At 43.7% G+C, this 20,379-nt stretch overlaps 1 protein-coding gene across 1 annotated transcript; it reads left to right on the forward strand.

The window, feature by feature from the left end:
• The first annotated feature begins 8,779 nt into the window (after positions 1 to 8,779).
• Positions 8,780 to 13,791, forward strand: LOC127766990 (homeobox protein knotted-1-like 9). Its single transcript, XM_052292184.1, has 5 exons — positions 8,780 to 9,088; positions 9,259 to 9,405; positions 9,525 to 9,633; positions 12,977 to 13,221; positions 13,336 to 13,791. The coding sequence occupies exons 1-5, from the start codon at positions 8,780 to 8,782 to the stop codon at positions 13,591 to 13,593; spliced, it is 1,068 nt and encodes a 355-aa protein (XP_052148144.1). The 3' UTR covers positions 13,594 to 13,791.
• The last annotated feature ends 6,588 nt before the right edge of the window (positions 13,792 to 20,379 follow it).

Here is a 20,379-nt window from a genome sequence, read left to right on the forward strand (position 1 = left end):
TCCTCAGTGGCAACGGCAGCTTTGAGCAAAGCTAGGATCCAACAAGGAGGAGGCGCAGGATTCGCATGAGATGATGCGGTCAACGTCTTCTTCTTCTACCGATGCACCCAGCCTACTGCCTGTCGACGACGATGACGAGGATGCAGTCGACGCGCGGGGAATCAGAAGCCTACTGCCTTTGTGCCTACTTGCTTCCAGCAGCGCCGGTCCTCAGTCCCGACGACGCGGTCGGCCGCGCGTGCCCCTGCGTCGGCCTGGTATCCCTGCCACGCCTCCCCTTCGCGTCGACTCGTAGTCCCGGCGACGGATGCGCCGCCCCACGGTCGCCGCCGCCGCCAAATCCTCTAGGGTTTTGGGATGGGGGAGGGAAATGCCTTAGCTTCCAACCTGATTCACGCAACTACTTGAGTGATTTATTTACTCACCAGGGTATAACAGTCATTGACAAATTGTAAAATCATTTATTATTTTCTTCCCCCTTTGTTTAACTCGAAAATTCTAGCTCCACCTAACTGCCGTCAAAACCAAGGGCAAACATCTACTTCATTTTGAAAAAGTAGAGGTAAAAACACAAACCCTAAAAAACATGGGTAAAATCATAATTGAATCAGAAAGTTAGGGTAAAAACATAATTGCCCCTTGCTCCTTCAGTCACTGTCAATGCTATGGTGTAATGGATGATGTTGGCTGGCTTGCATCAGGGTAGATTTTCTGTTTTGCTCTATGGATAAATGATTTCAATTGATAAAGAATTTTACATATCAATAGATCTCCAGGTGGCTTGGATGCCTTGCTCGAGTTATAAGATGGGTGGAAAGCATTTGAGGTTAATGTAGCATGCTATCATGTACTAATATATCCCTACCTCTGATTCATGCCTTTCCTATTCAATAGATTGTTCACTGATTTATTATTGCAATAATCCGGTGAAGTGACCGTTTGAATGATACGGTATATTTTTTGACAAATCTGTGAGCTTCCAGCTGTTGAGTTTAACATTGAAACTGCAACGCCTTTTGTCGTCGGTTTGAATTCTTGCTGTATTTACTTATGGTATTAGTATCATTCATGTGTGAGGACTAATGAAGTAAAAAGTTGTTTCTATATATGACTGCAGGTTTGTAGTGAAGTAATCTGGAGGTCTGGACACGAGAAACTGATATCCGAGCAAAAGATTTGATCAGACGGGTCAGGAGCTTTGACACGTAATTATATATTAACCATTTCACATTCTGAAGGACCTCTCTGAAAGTAACTTGGAATGGTGGGTGTGATTAGGCTTTGTTAGTCATTTAGCTGCTATCTTTTCTTGAGAGGCTATCTTTTTTTTTTCTGAGAGGATCTTGAAAGGCTATCTCATCTAGTAAATGAAAACTTACTCATCCTATATGGAGTAAAACTGTAACATGAGAAGGAAAAAGTACACCGAAGGTCCCTCAACTTGTCATCGGGATAAAAAATATCCTCTAACCGCAAAACCAAATATATGGGTCCCTTAACCCATGTGGACCCCACATATCAGTCCACATCATCTCTCTATTTCCCATCTTCTCTCTCTTTCTCCTCTCCATCACTTTCTTGTCAGGGAGTCTGGACAGGCCGACGGCCGACCGACGGGGAGGCCGGTGGGGCGAGGCGGGAGAGGAGGAGGTCCGGTTGCCGGCGACGGCTAGCGCTGTGGCGGCTGCTCCGGCCGAGGGCGCAAAGGAGGGAGGCGGTGCCGTTCCGCGACCAAGCACGGAACACGGCGGCGTTGCCGCGGCCGCTGGACGTCGACGCCGGCGTGGAAGCGGTCCCCGAGCTCTTGCGAGCTCACCGGCGTGGACCCCGGCGGCGGCGAGGTGAGCGAGGATACGCGGGGTGGTGGGGGCCGAGCACCTCGTCGCGGCCATCTGGATTGCATGCTGCAGGAGTTGTGGAGTTCTTGCGGAGGCTGTCGACGAAGGAGGTGCGGGTGCGGTCGGTGGAGGCGGCGGCTTCAGCGGCGGCTGTGCCGCTGCCGCTGCCCAGCCTCTACCGTCGCCGCCTCGCACCATGCCGCCGTCGCCACCCTTCCCTTTTCCCTCCTCCGGCGACAAAACGACCATCTCCTCTTTGCCGGTGCCGGTGCCCATGCATGTCCTCTGCGCCGTCGTGATGCCACCCTGCTGGAGCGCGTCGAAGATCGCCGGAGCCCACTGTCGACATCCCCAAGCATCACGCATGGCGCATCAGATACTACTCCAACCGGTCGATTCGCTGCCGCCGCTACTTGTCATTGTCAAGGCGCAGCTAGTGTTTAACTTGCTAGGCTAGGACAGTGAGCCGATGCTGTTGAGCACCACGGCAACAAGCTAGCAGATGCATGCTAATTAAGCTAATTCTATACATGTTGTGGCAACCTGGCCGACCAACCGGAGGACGACACGTCGTCATCACCATGCTACACTGCCATGCACAAGGAGTAGTTAGCCAATGTGTTGGCTAAACGAGTCCTGTTGATTTCTATCTTTCACCGTCGTGCGCCTCTACGCGCCGGACAGCTCCTCGCTCGCGGCGCTCGGCGGCACGGGCATCCGCGTCGGCGGCGGCGCGCCCAACTACGACCTCCCCGCCCTGGCGCACGGCGGGACAGCCGCCACGGCCGCCTGGATCCAGGCCTACCCGATGATGTTATTCCGGTTCGTCATCGTGGGCAATGAGGTCGCCGGCGCCGACACGCAGCTCCTCGTCCCGGCCATGGAGAACGTCCACGCCGCGCTCGCGGTGGCTGGTCTGGGACACATCAAGGTGACGACGTCGATCTCCCAGGCCACCGTCGGAATCCACATCCCGCCATCCGCCAGCGAGTTCACCGACGAGGCGAAGTCGTCGTTCCTGAGCTACGTGATCCCATTCCTGGAATGGACTTACGCGCCGCTGCTGGCCAACCTGTACCCGTACTTCATCTACTCCTACAACCCGGGCGGCATGGACATCAGCTTCGCGCTGTTCACGGCGAGCGAGCGGGCGGCAGCCGGCGGAGGCGGCGTGCGAGCGCGCGGCGGCCGGCGAAGTGGAGTGGAGCGGAGGCGCGCGCGGAGCGGGTGGCCGCAGGCGGGCGAGCGCGCGGCCGGGTGAGTAGCAAGGAACAGGTCGCGCGCTCGCACGCCGCCTCCGCCGGCCGCCGCTCAGCCAGTCAGCCGCGCTCGCCGCCGCCCGTTCCTTGCTACTCACCCGCGGCAAGCCGGCAAAGAAAAGTAAAAAAAAGAAGAGAGAAAAAGAAAGGGAATGAGAAAGGGTGACGTGGACACTTGACATGTGGGACCCGGGTCCCACGCTGACTCAGCAATCACATAGACCAAAACCGGGTTCAAAACCATCGAAGGACCTTCGGTGACCGGTTTTGTATAGTTAAGGGACCCCGTATATCTGGTTTTGCGGTTTGAGGACGTTTTTTTATCCCGATGACAAGTTGAGGGACCTTCGGTGTACTTTTTCCACATGAGAAAGATTGGTCCACTCTTGGACAACATTCCTCAAAGGCATAAATGGGCTCCAGATGGTTTAACTGGGCTGACGCCTGAGGTAGATATGGCCCATACAACACAATATGTTTGGAAGCAGGAATAAGTTCACCTAAGGTCCCTCAACTTAACAGCGATATTTTTGAAGTACCTTAACCATAAAACCAGAAATGTGTACATCTAAACTCACATAAACCGTGCACTCAAGGTCCTATAGCAGTATATATATGTGTGAGTCTAGAGGTACACGTTTCTGGTTTTGTGGTTAGGTTGTGTCCTCCGGTGAACTTATTCCTTTGGAAGCACTACCAGTTTGTGTTGGGTTGATACTCTGGCTGTGGATGGATGGCAGCAGTGCAAGGCCCAGTTTCTACTCCTTACTCCCTCCGTCCTAAAAAAACAAACCCTGGTTTACGTGTCCAATGTTTGACCGTCCGTCTTATTTGAAAAAATTATGAAAAAAATTAAAAAGATAAGTCACGTATAAAGTATTCATCCTGAAGTTTTGTATTTACCAGAGTTGCAACAGTGACTTATGGCTTCCATATTCTCTTATCAGCAGGAAGTAGGATGGCCAGAAGCTGCTGCTGCCGCTGCACACAAGCACCAGGTCGTGGCCACGACCATGCACGTGGCCCGTGGCCGCTCCAAGCTTCTGGCTTGCATCCATGGGGCCTCACTGGTCAGTTACCACTATACGTTTCTACTCGTGCACTGATCCCCCATCCCCTGCTTTGGCCTTTAGATACAAGTCCCTCGTGGAAAAGAAAGAAACTTTCATAAAGATAAAGTATTTATCGGACACTAAACATATTTTTCTAAAAATAAAATGAAACTAACATACTCTTCCTAATTAATAAATAAACTACCATGCCGCATCCTCCTTGAACTCGGTCACTTCTGGATAAACTTCATTTAACAGATTTATTTCCTTAACCAAATCTACTAAGAATCCAACTATTGGCGACCTGATAATTCCCATCGGCTGATTCCAGGACTCTGAAGTCGATACTGACTCTAGACCAATGATGACTCGAGGCTTACCAAATTTCACGGCTAACACATTCATAATACAAGCCACTCTAATAAGTAATCTCAAAGGGGGGAGAATGTGACACGTAAGTTGAGGCCACACATTCTCTCCTATAGTAGAAAAGTTGCTTAATTAAGTCATGTCATCAATTTTTCATGTCAAACTCATATTTTCTATTTTAGTCAAATTTTGTGTGATTACCTTTAAAAATTTACACTAAACACTATTAAAACTAGAAACTATTACAAAATAGCTCCCTTGACCAAATCTCTTAGATATTGTCTAGACCCATCCCCTAGCCACTCCATGGAATCCCCATTTACCGGCGGCTCCTCCCATTGCCTTCATCACTCCCTACCCTCCATCGGCTCTGTTAACGAAAAAATCGAACACACCGGCCTAGGAGATCTGCTTAGCTCCTGTGCAGGTCCAAAGATTGATGAGATGCGGACATGCCAGTCAGTTTGATCCTGCAACTGACAAGAGATACAAACAGCAGATCAATGAGCCGATCGGATGACAAGCCGATGGAGTAGTTTCAGCCGATGCCGATATCAGCAGATAGCTGATGCCAGCCGATAGCGATAGGGTTCTGAGCTATCGGCTTTGAGTCCAATGTAGAGTCTGACACTTTAGTAAATAATGATATATAGGCAATCGGCTATTGATAATAAAATATAACAATAATATAGTCCAGTATAAACCAATCGGCTAGCATTGATATGATAGAATAAGCACTGATCTGATGGTTAAAGCATACATCGGCTGGAGGTCCGATGTCATAAAATCCACAAGATTAGATTAAACGATAAAATCTTTGTTGCGATCGGCTAAATCCATTATGTATACAATCCTTATAAGCCGATGCAACGTCCAGATAACTCATCGGCTGAAACCCCGATGAAACCCTTATTAACAGTCAAAAAGCAGGCTAGAGATTATGGTTCTAAGCACGACTTAGTAGATCAAACTTAACTGATGCAACACTAAGTATGAAAAGAAACATAATATCTAGACAATCAAGCCGTTGACTGAGTTTTTAGGGTGGTAGATGTCTAAGCTAATCTAATCTAGCAACACGATTTAGCCGATACCGGCATAAACCCTAAAACGAGAAGCAGCCGATAGAGCTAAATTGATATGCTAAGACTAGATTAGCAGAGACATATGATAAATAGGTAGGCAAATATATTATCCAAACCAGAGTAATCCAAGAGGTCGTATGTCCTGATGCAGCCTTGAACGACGCCGACGTAGACGATACAATTGCCTGGACCGGTGAAACATTGGACTTATCCCTTCGCCGGAGATTGAAGACGATGCAGCCCCGCGTCGGGTGCCAAGTTCCGCCGGAACGTAAAAACAAAAGTAGAAGTAAAAATGGTGGCGATGCGCCGAATTGTATTGATCGTAGCGATAGATTACATAGACCCCGGGAGTACATATTTATACCCATGGGTTGATACAAGTCCTTGTCGGACAAGAAAGAAACTTTCCTAAAGATAAAAGGAAACTAACAAACTATTCCTAATTAATAGATAACTTGCCATGCCGCATTCTCTTTGAACTCGGTCTCTTCTAGATAAGCTTCATTTAGTAGATCAATTTCCTTAACCGAATATAGCAAAAATTCGACAACTGACGACTTGACAACTCTCATCGGCTAATCTCAGGACTTCAAAGCCGATGCTGACTCTAAGCCGATGACTACTCCGGGCTTACCAAATTTCACTGTTAACAGGCTCCCATCTCCCCTCCCCTTCTTGTCAACGTTGCTCTCTCCTTCACCTTTGCATGTCCCCTATCCGGCCTTGGCCGAGTAGGCACCATCGGCACCAATGCGGTTAGGCAACAAGTGTGGACAAGCTTAGTGATGAGGAGGAAGGCACTTGCCCTGGTGGATTCCTACGCCATGGGGAGTCCTTCCTCGCAAGTTCCCATGGCCATCCAACTTCGCTCCTTATCGGATCGGTGGCCACAACTCTAGGGGTGCTAGAGCTAGTGGTTATCAGATTCGGCCACGACATGAGCTTTGTGCCGACGCTAATTAGGGAGTGGCGTGGCCGGTGAGCTCTGGCTTACTTTAGCTTTGTTAGATGCGAGGTGCGGTGGCCCCACACATAGGTGGCGGCAGCAGACATAAAGCTTGTTAGCGGCATCATTCAGCGCTCCCTCCTCTCCATTCTCTCCTACATCCAAGGTCAACGTGGCTCGTGGCACTAGCCTCTACCCTATTAGGGCACCCATGCCCTTGAGAGGGCATGAGGAGTCCGAAGAGCATGCACAAACTCAGCCGAGCTAGTGCTGCCGCACCGATATGACAAGCTGAAGACACTCGACCACTGTTATGTCGGTGCACTTTGTACGACTTTAGGCCTTGTTTAGTTGGCAAAAAATTTTGCTCTGCGTGTCACATCGGATATACAGTACATTGAAGTATTAAATGTAGTCTAATACCAAAACAAATTACAGATTCTGCCAGAAAACTGCGAGATGAATATATTAAGCCTAATTAACCTGTCATTAGCAAATGTTCACTGTAGCACCATATTATCAAATCATGGCGCAATTAGGCTTAAAAGATTCGTCTCGCAATTTACACATAATCTGTGCAATTGGTTTTTTTTGTCCACATTTAATGCTCCATACATGTGTCTAAACATTTAATGTGATGAAAAAGTTGGAAGTTTGAAGGGAACTAAACACAGCCATAATATCTGATCTGAGGCTAAGGGCCTAGGAGATAGCTCTAGCTATATAGGGCTCCACATCTATGCACAGTTCCATCACATTACTTTTCCCAGAATCTTTCCATCTTGGTGAAAAGAAGTTAAGGACCTCGACACATGGAACTAACACACAACTGCTGTAGACTGTAGCTTTCTCATTACATGCATCCCTTGCACTGTCCCGTTGCTGTTCATGAGACGCCTTGTACTGCAAACGCTGCTATACGTAGTACTGCTGCTTCATGCCGACCTGGATAGACGAAATCAGCTGCGGCGTAATACTGGTCAGCATATGAGTATCATCTGAAAACGAACAGTATTCGAATGAGAAGAGAGGAAAGCAGAGGGAAAACATCCCACATGAGATCTGAAATTGTTGGACTATTTGACCCTTTGTAAAAACTATTTTTACAAATAAACTATCGCCAAAACTTATTTTAAAACAGACCCTTTTGTTCAGCGCCAAATCGTATGGCGCTGAATTTAGACACCTCAGCGCCAAATAGCAAGACGTTGAATGTACGTTGGCACACTGACTTAGTCTCCTATCCGCGGTGGCACGGCATTTAGTGCCAGTTGAAATGACGTTGAAGTGTCTAAGTTCAGCGCCACATGATTTGGCGTTGAAAAAAAAGGTCATTTTTAAAATAAGTTTTGGTGACGGTTTATTTGTAAAATTAGTTTTTTCAAAGGATCAAATTATCAAAATTTGTGCGAGATCTGCGCCTGCCGCTGTTACGTTGTCCAGATCCTTTTCCCCGTCTGTTTTATTCGCCGTCATTAGTTATTTATTGCTTTGTCTACGCTTTAGCGCAGGAGTATAATTATTCCCTCCTTTCTCATGTGTTTCGCAGTAGTTTCACTGTTGCTGTCGCTGCTTGCAAACAGTGAATAGCCTAGCCTCTTCTTAATTTCTCGCTCTGATTTTGACGTTAGAACGAAGCTAATATGGCCACCAGCCACACGTACTAGGAGTGTACTAGTTTAGGAGTGTACTATCATATTCATCTTCTGCGAAACTCTTTTAATTACCCGGGTAAACGTTTATTGTATACATGTCATTTAAATAGTTAAAAAAATTGAAAAAGAATAGATAAGATAGATCAATATATAATATATCACTTCACAAATATACAAATTAAAATTTAACTTTTGTACATATTGTAACAAAATTAGCAAATAAAACTTAAATTAGTATACATATATTTGCAAATTGCAATTGAATTTGTTATTTTTGTTGCGACTTATAAAAGTTAAATTTGAATTTACATGTTTGTGGAGTGATATATTACATACTGATCTATCTTGTCAATTTTTTTCATAAGCATTTAGTTGACATGCAATAAACGGTGGACATCTACCCGAGTGATTAATTAGAATCCATCTCATATTCTTCACATTCCCTGCATCCATCTCAACCACCACCACCTCTTTCTAGGAGATCATCTCCTCCTTTTCTTTGCTAGGGTTTGTTTGCTATAATAACTACTTTCTATCGGCTCTTCTTCACCTCATCACCTGTCCTATCGGCCATGGAGAGCTTCGCCAGTCTCGCAGGAGGTGGCAGCAGCAGCACCACAGCTCGGTTGCCGGAGCTGATCCCGCCGGAGAACCCGGACCGCATCTCGCCGCCCCCGTTGCTGTACCAGCTGCTCGCCGGCTCGGCGTCGTCGGCGCGGCATGGGCATGGACACCACCACGGCGGCGGTGGCGGCGCAGCAGCAGCAGCTGTGCAGGGACTACAGGTCTCGCCGGCGGGCGCGGAGGCGGCGATGAAGGCCGAGATCATGTCGCATCCGCAGTACTCGGCTCTCTTCGCCGCCTACTTAGGCTGCAAAAAGGTTAGCTAGCTAGCAGAAGCATATAGAGGTTGTGTTTAGTTTCACGTCAAAATTATAAGTTTAAAAAAATTAGAACGATGTGGTGGAAAAGATAAAGTTTGAAAAGAAAAAAGTTAGAATCTAAACACGCCATGTGCTTTGACTGGTTCATTTTGTTGGATTTTTATCAGGTCGGGGCGCCGCCGGATGTACTGACCAAGCTCACGGCCGTGCCGGCGGCGCAGCAGCAGCTGGACGCAGCCGACGGCCACCCTCGTCGCCGGCACGAGCCACGGCGTGATGACGACGTCCCGGATCATCAGCTCGATCAGTTCATGGTCTCGACATAGCAATTAATTTGCTCGCATGCATGCTAGCTGCTTAGTACATGTGTTCCGCTGTTCTTCTGATCGATCGAGATTCGAGACACGGGGATCTGATCTTGTTATTATCACAGGACGCGTACTGCAGCATGCTGACGAGGTACAGGGAGGAGCTGGAGCGGCCGATCCTGGAAGCCGCGGAGTTCTTCAGCATGGTGGAGACGCAGCTTGATTCGATCGCTGGTGAGTACTCCCTCCGTTTCAAAATGTTTGACACCGTTGACTTTTTAGCATATATTTTTACCGTTCGTCTTATTAAAAAAAATTTGTGAAATATGTAAAACTATATGTGTACATGAAAGTATATTTAACAATGAATCAAATGATGTGAAAAGAATACATAATTACTTAAATTTTCTGAATAAGACGAATGGTCAAACACGTACTAAAAAGTCAACGGTGTCAAATATTTTAAAACGGAGGGAGTATTTTATACGCCTCTTCTATACAGAAATTTCCATATTGGGAAATGGTATATCACTCTATGGCTGATTGGAGTTAGTCTTTTTTTTTTTGTCACCTCCTCTTTGGACTCGTATGGTTGTTGCAGCTGTTATTTCTTAAGGCTGCTAATTTGAGGCTTTAATTTGTTTATTAGGGTAGGGGAGATAAGGTTTGCAGCCTAGCTTGTCGCATGCAATTAGATCACTTTCACAAAAATTGGAGCTTAACAAAGTATACATGAGCAGTATGATCGATAAACTAGCAAGCATATCATGAGGTCACACGGCCGGTGAGGCTGTGAGCTGAGCTCCAGGGTTTCCAAATTGCATGCCATGCATGGTTCTCCTGCTTTCCTGTCCCCAATATCTCTGCAGGTCCTTGTCTAACCTACATTTTTGCTCTCTTATCATGTCTTCCGCTGGTAGTCACAGAGAAATGGCTAGACGATCTTTGTTTTCAACATAGACGATTTATGTTACTATTAAGGGCCAAAAGGTAAATTAAACGAACCATCAAAGTTTGCAGAACATAGTGGCCAAATTGAGGTGTAAGTAACATCTAGCTGGTTGAAAACATGAGTGGCGGTGGATGACAGAATGAGTGGCCGGTGAGCCTATTGTCATTGTGCCTCCGTGAGTGTAATTAGTTTACGGACCTCAAATCCTGGATCGAGTCTTGGCTGTCGGACATGAATGGGCACTGTTAGTACCCTGTGCACTTTGTCTCATGGCCTGGATATATAGTTACTGGAGTGGGGTAAGGATCCAGCTATATATATTACTCGTAGACTATTGATAAGTGCGTATTACCATCTAGTTGTGTCCTTTCAAATGCAGTTGTTTCCAAACATTATTGAGCACTTTCCATAGCCATAGGAATAGATTTCCAGATCAGAACTCTTTCTTATATATATACAGACATCAATCGAGTGCCAAATAATTGAAAGAATGAAAGCAGCTAGCATGGTGACCAGCATGCATATCATATTGTATTTTCTTGAAACCTAGTTCAATAATTTTGTCTATATGAACTAGTGTAGTTTTTTACACTAGTAATTGCATATATACAAGGTGGTGTTTCATAAGACGACTAATATGGCAAAATTTATGAAATTCACTATCCGTACAAATCCTGGATAATATATATATATGGAAGAATTATCTGGTTTCTTATATATTTAGTCTGCAAAAATGTCATTCAGCTATTCCCCTACCGATGAGACATTTTTTTTTTGTGTCTACACATATATTCCTGTCTACAGATGATTTGATCTATTCCATATACTCAGATGAATTGTTGGAATCCTACTATTTCACCAGTATGGATCATACTAAGATATTAGCTATTGACTTTTGTTTGATCGTTCGTCTTATTAAAATAATATATAAATATAAATTATTTTTTGTGACTTGTTTATTATTAAAGGTACATCAAACATAAATTATATTTTTACATATTTGCACTATTTTTTTAAGGTGAATGGACAGACGTTATGTTCAAAAGTCAACAATGTTATATATTTAAAAAAAGGAGGAGGATTGCATTAGGAGTTCGTAAGAGTGATAAACACGGCTTGTTTCTTAGTGGATGATTATCTAACTTAACATATATATCATCCACAACAATAGAGAAAATATAGTCTATGCACACATTTACTTTAACCTGCAGTGTCTTGTACTAGCATCAATACTAACTAGACTTTGCATCCTTGATGTCATTTCTTGTCTCAATGTTGTCATTTCAGAAATATCCATTTAACTGTTCATAAGTAGCACTTTTCATGCTGTTAATTACTTTTTGAATCATATTCTGGCTGCATGCTGCTGTACTGTCTGGAAATATTCCAATGTCAACAGAATGTGTATGTGCACACATGCAGCATAAATAGCTCCCAGAAAGTTTCAAATAAATTTTTATATTTGATGGAAAATTTGAACTGCATGCTATATATATTGTCCTATGAATTGTAGTTGTGTAATATATCTGTTATTTATATGATTTTTTTTATCTTCTGAAATCAAGGGTACGGTGAATAAATTTTAGTGGAACTAGTTTAGTCTTTGTAAGTATTTGGCGTTATTTCATTTTTAAAATCAATAATTTTAATTGTCTATATGAACTAGTGTAGTTTTTACACTAATAATTGCATATATACAAGGTGGTGTTTCATAAGACGACTAATATGGCAAAATTTATGAGATTCACTATCCGTACAAATCTTGGATCTATATATTACAATCGCTTTGAGATGAATGCAAATTAGGATGGGCACAATTTTTTCATAGCACGGTGGAATGGTTTCTCTTGTCATCATCGTTTTGAACTCATCTTTATTATGTGCCTGCTAATTATATTTTAAAACCGTTCTCTAAGTGTTCACACAATATCACTAAATTTTTATTTTTTATTTTTGCCTTCGAATAAACAGAACACAAGCAGGCCTTGTAATATTTAGTATATATTCTTGTCATAGCTTTTCCCTATGAATCAAAATGAATATCCTTGTCTCAAATTGAACGGTATGACGGCTGTTTGACTAGTCTAGTTTTCTGCTTGAAATTTGGAAATACTGTGTTTAGATGAGCAAGGACAATTATTGGGTGCGCAGCTGAGTGTACAACATGTTCAGGCCTTCAGGGTTGCACTGTTGCTTGCTTCAATCCACTAGGAGTCCTAGTAAACACAAAGAATTAATTGACTGACTGGTGGCCTGGTGGGGCTGACCGATTGAGTAATACACAATACTACCATTATACTCTCCGGGGCAATCTAAGGCCGGGTTTAGTTGTAAAATTTTTCTTTAAACTTTTAACTTTTTCATCACATTAAAACTTTTCTACATTCACAAACTTTCAAACTTTTCCGTCACATCGTTCCAATTTCAACAAAACTTCCAATTTTAGCGTGAATTAAAGACACCCTAACCAGAATTGTAACTATGCATAATCTACTCGATCTCTCACACCTACCTTCATATGAGGTTTACCTGCTGTGACGCACGCAGTCATGTAATTTTTTAATTATTTTGATAGCACATCATGTTAAACAATAATTAACCTTTTTGAGCTGCTGTTTTTAACAGACAGTAATTGTGAAGGCACGGGATCATCCGAGGAAGAGCAAGACACGAGCTGTCCTGAGGCTGAGGAGATCGACCCTAGTGACAAGCAGCTGAAGCACCAGCTTCTGATGAAGTACGGTGGCTCGTTGGGCGATCTCCGGCAGGCGTTCTCCAAGAGGACCAAGAAAGGGAAGCTCCCCAAGGAGGCCAGGCTGAAGCTTCTGCACTGGTGGGAGCTGCACTACGACAAATGGCCCTATCCCTCCGTACGCACGCATATATATGCTTCCCATTTGATCAATTCAACCACATTTTTCTGCACCAAACTCGATCTTATGAAAATGCGTGAACTTCTCGGGTGTACATGTGTGTATGAGCAGGAGATGGAGAAGATGACGCTGGCGCAGACGACGGGGCTGGACCAGAAGCAGATCAGCAACTGGTTCATCAACCAGAGGAAGCGGCACTGGAAGCCGACGCCGGTGGCAGGCATGACCTTCCCGACAGTGGAAGCTGCCGGAGGCGGCTTCCGACACTCCGGCCACGACGGCGGCCTTGCGGCGGCGGCGGCGGCGCTTCCGCTGTACATGGGCAGCTGGCCGTTCGTTGTGGACGGCATGTACCGGCTCGGGTCTTGAAGCCTCTGGGGATCGCATGATGTTCCCATGATCAGCCTGTGGGACAGTGAAATGGAAAAACTGGTGAATCTTCATCACGATCTTTCCTCTCATTTTTTTTCTTTTTTCCTTTTTGTGTGTGATAAAAGCTCAGATGTACCACGTACTACTGTCTGCTTCTTCGCAAATGGATATGTAATTGAAAGCTTTAATTCTAAACATGGCACTCCCTCTGTTTTTTTTTATTATAAGTCGTTTTGATTTTTTTCATTACACTTTGTTAGGTTTAACTAATTTAGTAAAAAATATAGTAATAATTTTAACACAAAACAAATGCATCATCAAAATTTTTCAATATTTACATATAATTAAATTAATTTAATGTTATAGTTGTTGCTAAATTCTCATATAAACTTAATTAAATTTAAAGAAAAATGGCTAACTAGATTAAATTAGTATATAATATAAAATAGAGGTAGTATATTATTCTTGGGCAAGCTAGCTCTAACATCTAATGGTGGGTTCCGGCCATCCGAGCTTAACTGCAATACAAGGTTTCACACGCTGTCCTTGAATGAACTCGTCGTGTCCTACCGATCGGCCATCGACAGTGAGTGCGTTCTCTGATCCATCTCCTTGGAACAGCACCTTTGTAGGGTAGAATCCAACTTCTCAACAACTGCACGCATCCTCTGTACCATAATAAGTACATTTTTTATATCCATTTCACACATACAAATAAAAAAAAGAATACTTCCACTTTCTTAAATCGCGATTTAATTATTTCATCTCTTTATACATTTCTAACATATTTATTTTCTACATTCATAAACTCGGATATAATGACTAGTTAGAAATGAATCTAATTTAGAAATAAAGAAAATAAAACTAAACTTGTTTTGCATTGCCGCGCGCACAATGCTCATGCAGTGGCAGCTCCTCCAGCTGCTATGGATTTATTACTGTCTGTCTAGATTTGCACTGTTAGGGAATTTCTTTGGTTAGAGAGTAATTGCCCCAAAATCAAGTTGCCAAGTTGCCGCTCCCCCACCCCCAAGTAGCAGCTCGTACGTGCAGATGACGACACGACATGGATACTGTCTCTGAGAGCAGGTATAATAGCAAGCTATAAGCCAGTTATAACCACATATCGAGAAGAAGAGAGAAGAGAGAAGAAAGCGGGCTACAGATTTTTAAGCCGACTGTAATGCGGACTCCAAGACGTTACGTGTATGAGAGGTGGGACCGAGTATTAATAATGTAGTATATTTTTATAGTTAACTATTATATGAATGGACTATTACATTAGCTATAATTGTTTTGGAGCCAACGGGTTGGCTATACTATTAAACTTGCTCTGATGAAGGCGGCAGGCTGCGTGCACTTTTGAACTGTTTGTAAAAGGCCCGCACTCCTGTCTTTAAAAAAATAACAGACCTTGTATAAAATGTGTCACATCTTAATAATATAAATATAAATTCGTAGTATTAAAATATATCGTATCGTGTACTTATATTTGTCTTTTATTTACATAATGAGCGGTGACTTATTTAAATTTTTTATATTTGTGGTACAACTTATATATTTTTTTAAAAAATACCTTGAATTTAACCAAGTGTTGATGTAAAAACACGAGGCCTGGGAGATCTGCTTAACTCCAGTGCAGGTCCAAAAGCTTGCCTTTAGGTTCGTAAGCGTGCCAGTTGATTTGATCCTGCAATCAACAAGAAATAAAGACAAAGAAACCACGGTTAAATCTATAAACGATAGCCGATCGGCTAATTGCCGATGATATATCATTTATCTTTGAGCCGATGTCATATGTGAATCGATCGGCAGTCATGAATAAGTAATAAAGAATTATATCTACTCGATCGGCTGTAGATATTAACAACATATAATCATTATGTCAATATGTACTTAAATCAAGTGATTGGGATAGATCGATCGCCATGCCGAGACAGTATAAATCACTTAGATCAAAATATATATTAACAACTGGATTATATATGTTCATAGCATAGCCGATCAGATAGATCTAGCATGTATCGGCTAATACTCCGATACCACTCTATATTAAGATATTAAAGCAAGTAAAATACGTCAAACAGAAGCTTAACATATTTAATTACGACAAGATCTTAATGTAAATGGCAGATTTAACATGTTAATCAATCATGTAACGTAAAAGTAGTTAAATCAGGTAAGATCGGCTGAAACCCCGATACTACTCTAATCGGCAACTAGAAAGCAGGCTAGAAATTAATATTCTAAGCACGATTTAGTAGATCAAACTTAACTGATGCAGCACTAAGTATGAAAAAAAACAATATCTAGACAATCAAGCCGTTGGATGTTTAATAGAGTGGTGGATATCCTATATAATCTAAGCCAACGTTGCTATTTAACCTAATCGGCTGCCTTCCAACAATAGATGTTAGCCGATTGTAGGTTAAATAACAATATTGTCGTGGATTATATAGAATATATGATAACTCGGCGAATTACATAGACAAGATTAGAGTATCATAAAGATGGAAGCACTAATCCTGAGAACGCAAGCCGCCATAACAAGTTTTACCTCTAGTTGAAGATCGAAACCGATGCAGCTCAACCCGAAAGCAAGAACTCGTCGAAATAAAACGAAAGTAAAAAGGTGGCGATGCGCCAAGATTGTATTGAACATGTGTTAGTTTGATTACATGGGACTCGGGGTCTATTTTTATACCCAAGATTACAAAATATGCCCATATCGGACACGACTCTTATCTCTAACAAACTCTAAGATACCATAAGTTTTTGCGGCAAACTTTTGCTTAAACATATCTCTAAGGAAATTACATAAAATATCCTAATTAATATATACAATTGTCTTCTCAGGACTCTATCCATGCACGGCAATCCTCATGAAGCTCGTTAACCCAACCTGACAATGTATACCATGTCACATTGTCAGATTCAACTTAATCGGCTAACCTTGTCCGACTTGAACTCTGCTGATTAAGGTCGCAGCCGATTAGGACTCAGCCGATTCTTACTCTGTTCCCGAAACAATCTTAGACTTGGATTCCGCTTCAATCTAATCTCTATCTTCGATACTCGAATTACCAAATTTAGTTGTTAACACCAAGTTAGAAGAAAATTGGTTAAATTTGCATAATAATACATTAATAAATGAGATTTTTTTAAAAAATATTCACACATGTGTATGTAGACACACACAGCTGGATTTTTTTTTCGGTGGTCCCGGAATCTCTAGATCCGTGATAATGAGGACTTCATCTGAGAGTGTCTTGGACGACAACCATGCTGGAGCTGCAGCATTCACTGCCGTAGTGAGCCATTGGCCATTGCCAAAACGGCCACCAGCCCTGATGAAATGAAAGGCTATCAATTGTCCATCGCAGGAGAAATTAATACGGTGCGACCTGGCTGTGAGAGCAAGTTTAATAGTATAGCTCATTACTAGCTCCAATTTATCTATAGCTAATCTAATAGTTTATTTATATAATAATTGTTTATTATACTATTTATATATGGTCCCACCTGTCATACACACATTGCGTCTTGAAGTCCGTACTGTAGCTGGCTACAGATCTGTAGCACACTACTCTTTTCTCTCATTTTTTGTCTTATTAAATATGTTTATAGTTGACTAATAGTATGCTATTGTACCTGCTCTGAGACAGCCGTGCAGGAGGAGCTGCAGCATTGGTAGTAGTTTGGTAATACTTCCTTCATTATAAAATAAAGAAATTTATTCCGGTCCAACAAAAAGTATTTCAAGGTATTGTTATCTCACGGTATCAAATCGTTTCTGACCATTGGATCTAGCTAGGCATGATAGGTATTGTTAGATCCAACAATCGGAAACGATTTGATACCTCGAGATACTTTTTGTTGGACCAAAGCAAATCCCTAAAAATAAAATAAGTTTATTTTTCATTACATATAAATTTGTGAAAGTAAATACATTGAGAGTACATAAAAAGATAAATAATTACAATAAATACATTGAGTAGTATATGATAAAGTAAGAGTATTAAAAGTCTTTTGGTTTATATTAATTATTAAGATGTATGAGTGTCACGCCCCGAACTAGTCCCGAGCGGAACTAGCCCGTGACGCTCCAAATTAACCTGTTAATCGATACCAGTCCCAGGAAATAGTGCTGGTATCACAGGAAGACAGAATATCACAGCAACAGAGGCCTCTTTATTATAGAGTAGGAGTACAGTCATGTTGGGCTGCGGACAGATCCCGAGCTCACAACTGCATTACAAAAGGGAAGCGGAAGCCAAGACTTGGACCAAACATCACAGGCGCGACTTGGGAACTAGGCCGAAACCCTAAAACTCATCGTAGCCGGCTTGCTCCTGGAAGAACTCCTCGTCAGCGGGATCCGCTTCATCTTCTTCAGCAACTGGGGGGGTTTTATTTATATAGAGCAAGGGTGAGTACGGGAGTACTCAGCAAGCCATGGGAAATAAGTGTTTAATGCAGGCTTCAAGGAAAGGCTGTTGTTTTTGCAATTGATTTTATTTGAACTCTTTCATGAAACAACTAAGTGAGTGCTTCTCAAACGACACGGATGAGACAGTGCGTCTCGTCCGGTCGGAGTATGTGCAATGTATCAGTCTTTTGAATTGATCAAGATTGGCACCCGGCCAACAGCTTTCAAACGGCCACCCGGGCCTGGCTGATCCCATCAGCCGCAGATTTTCCAAACATCAAAACCATTCCACAACAGCAAATTTCACAAGGCAGTAGTCAAACAAAACTACGCTAGGAATCACCTCACATCCGCCCATGACCGTGGGCATGGCTGTTCGAACAGTTTAATAACCTCTGCAGAGGGGGTACACTTTACCCCACACGACATTACTAACCCGGATCATCCAGCCCGTGCAGAACGGCCACGACTAGAGACCTTAAGGCTTTCATGACAAGGCATTTCGAAAGCCGACACAGGTTCACCATATGCCAACGAGAGGGGTCCCAGACCAACACCAGATTAGGTCCCAGACCATACTGTGCCAGGAAGCCCAGGGGTCCTCCCCGACACCACCCCGGCGAATCCACATGTCTCTTGGCATCAAGGCTCCCCCGATTAGCTAATTACTCAGCCAGGGGTGTCCCATTCCACCCATGTGGTCGTACTTGTCTTATGTTCGGATGAAATTCCAAGGAAACGGTCCTTAAGTGCAAGAGCGGGAAACCGTACTCCCGGTACGTTCCCCGGTCCGCGATTTTGGAAATTCATTTAGTTCGCAAGCACCGACCCAGGTGTCGGGTTTTCCAAGTCTTTTGTAAAACCCAAGTTTTACCCAAGATGTTTCTCAGATTTTAAGTTTGAAGGCGACCGTCGATACCTGTGCAGAGTGCACGATTACCGAGGCGCAACTAGGTGGTTACAAGGGAACATGGTATAACAATTACAATGGAAGGATCAGATGCAACAAGTTAGGTAGGCACTCCGGTCTGCCTTGCAGACGGTGTAAACAGATTAAGTGCAATCCTACCTATGCATAATATTTTTCAAGCAACATAATTAAGTTCAAATATAGGCTCAAGATGTTCAATGGTGGCTTGCCTTGCTCGAGATCTTGAGCTTGATCCTCGAAATCCTCGCACTGTGGATCTTCGGGCTCCGAAACTACACGCGAAACGGGACAACTCAACAAATGGCGAAAATAAAGCCCTATTATTGACCTCCAAGCGTGCCATTAGATAGATCTCGAGATTTGAGGAATTTGGGAAGTTGAACGGAGTCAAACGGACTTACGGTTGGGAAGATATTGAATTTCTAAAATTATTGGATTTTTGGTCTAAAGGGAAAGGATTTATTTAAACCCTTTTTGAAAAAGAAAAGAAAAGAAAAGAAAGAGTGAGGGAAATTAGACTTCCCTCGAGCGGCTAGGGCGCGGCCTGAGAGAAAGGGGCGGCTCGGCCGAGCTTAATGGGCCGGCCGGCCCAAGAGGGCGGCCCAAGGCGCGCGCGCGGGCGGGGAGGAGAGAGAGCCGGTGGGCCGGGTCCATCCCGCGTGGTCCCGGGTGGGACCCGCTTATCAGCGACTCGGCTCACCGTGAGCGAGGTGCACGCGGGGCGTGCTAGGGTTTTGGGAGGGAGGTGCGGCGCATGCGCGCGGCAGAGGCTGACGGCGGCGGCGACCAGGTGGTCAGCCACCACGGCGCGCGCGCGCCGGAAGCAACGGGCGGCGCGGCGATTTGGGCGGCGTCGGCGGGAGGCGGCAGCGAGGGCGGGGCGCTCGGCTCGGTGCGGCTCGCGCGCACGCACGTGCAGCGCTCGGGCAGAGCGGGGGAGAGGGAGAGAGAGAGAGATGGGGAGGGAGGGGGAGATGGGCCGAGAGGGATTCGGCCCATCGAACCCTAGGGAGGCGAATTAGACTTTTGCGGAGGGATTTGAGATCTGAGATGGCACGGACACTAGACAACAAGCAAAGAAACGGATTTCGAAATTAGAATTTTTAAGAGCTAGTTTTCCCGCTAGGCGCCACGACGGAACGGGCGCTACAATGAGATGTGAAAAAATGAACTTATTTGAAACAAATGAAGTACTATGTATGTAGTTCTCCCTCCGTCCCAAGTTATAATGCGTCTATTTTTTAGAAAAATCAAAATCGATAATTTTGACTAATAATCATACTAATCATATTTATATTAAGTATTATACATGTTATATCACTAAATTTAGACAATGTTCAGTTCCCTTCAAACTTCCAATAAATCCGTCACATCTAATGTTTGAACACATTGTCCATGGAGCATTAAAGGTGGACGAAAAAAA

The sequence above is a fragment of the Oryza glaberrima genome, chromosome 3, assembly GCF_000147395.1.
Source record: "Oryza glaberrima chromosome 3, OglaRS2, whole genome shotgun sequence".
NCBI classification, from domain to species: domain Eukaryota; kingdom Viridiplantae; phylum Streptophyta; class Magnoliopsida; order Poales; family Poaceae; genus Oryza; species Oryza glaberrima.

What these genes read in the sequence shown, in the direction of transcription:
- LOC127766990 (XM_052292184.1), top strand. Translation starts at nt 8,780, where the DNA reads ATGGAGAGCTTCGCCAGTCTCGCAGGAGGTGGCAGCAGCAGCACCACA. An exon ending in CCTACTTAGGCTGCAAAAAG is followed by an intron (nt 9,089 to 9,258) that starts GTTAGCTAGCTA and finishes GATTTTTATCAG; the next exon opens with GTCGGGGCGCCGCCGGATGT. An exon ending in ATCAGCTCGATCAGTTCATG is followed by an intron (nt 9,406 to 9,524) that starts GTCTCGACATAG and finishes TTATTATCACAG; the next exon opens with GACGCGTACTGCAGCATGCT.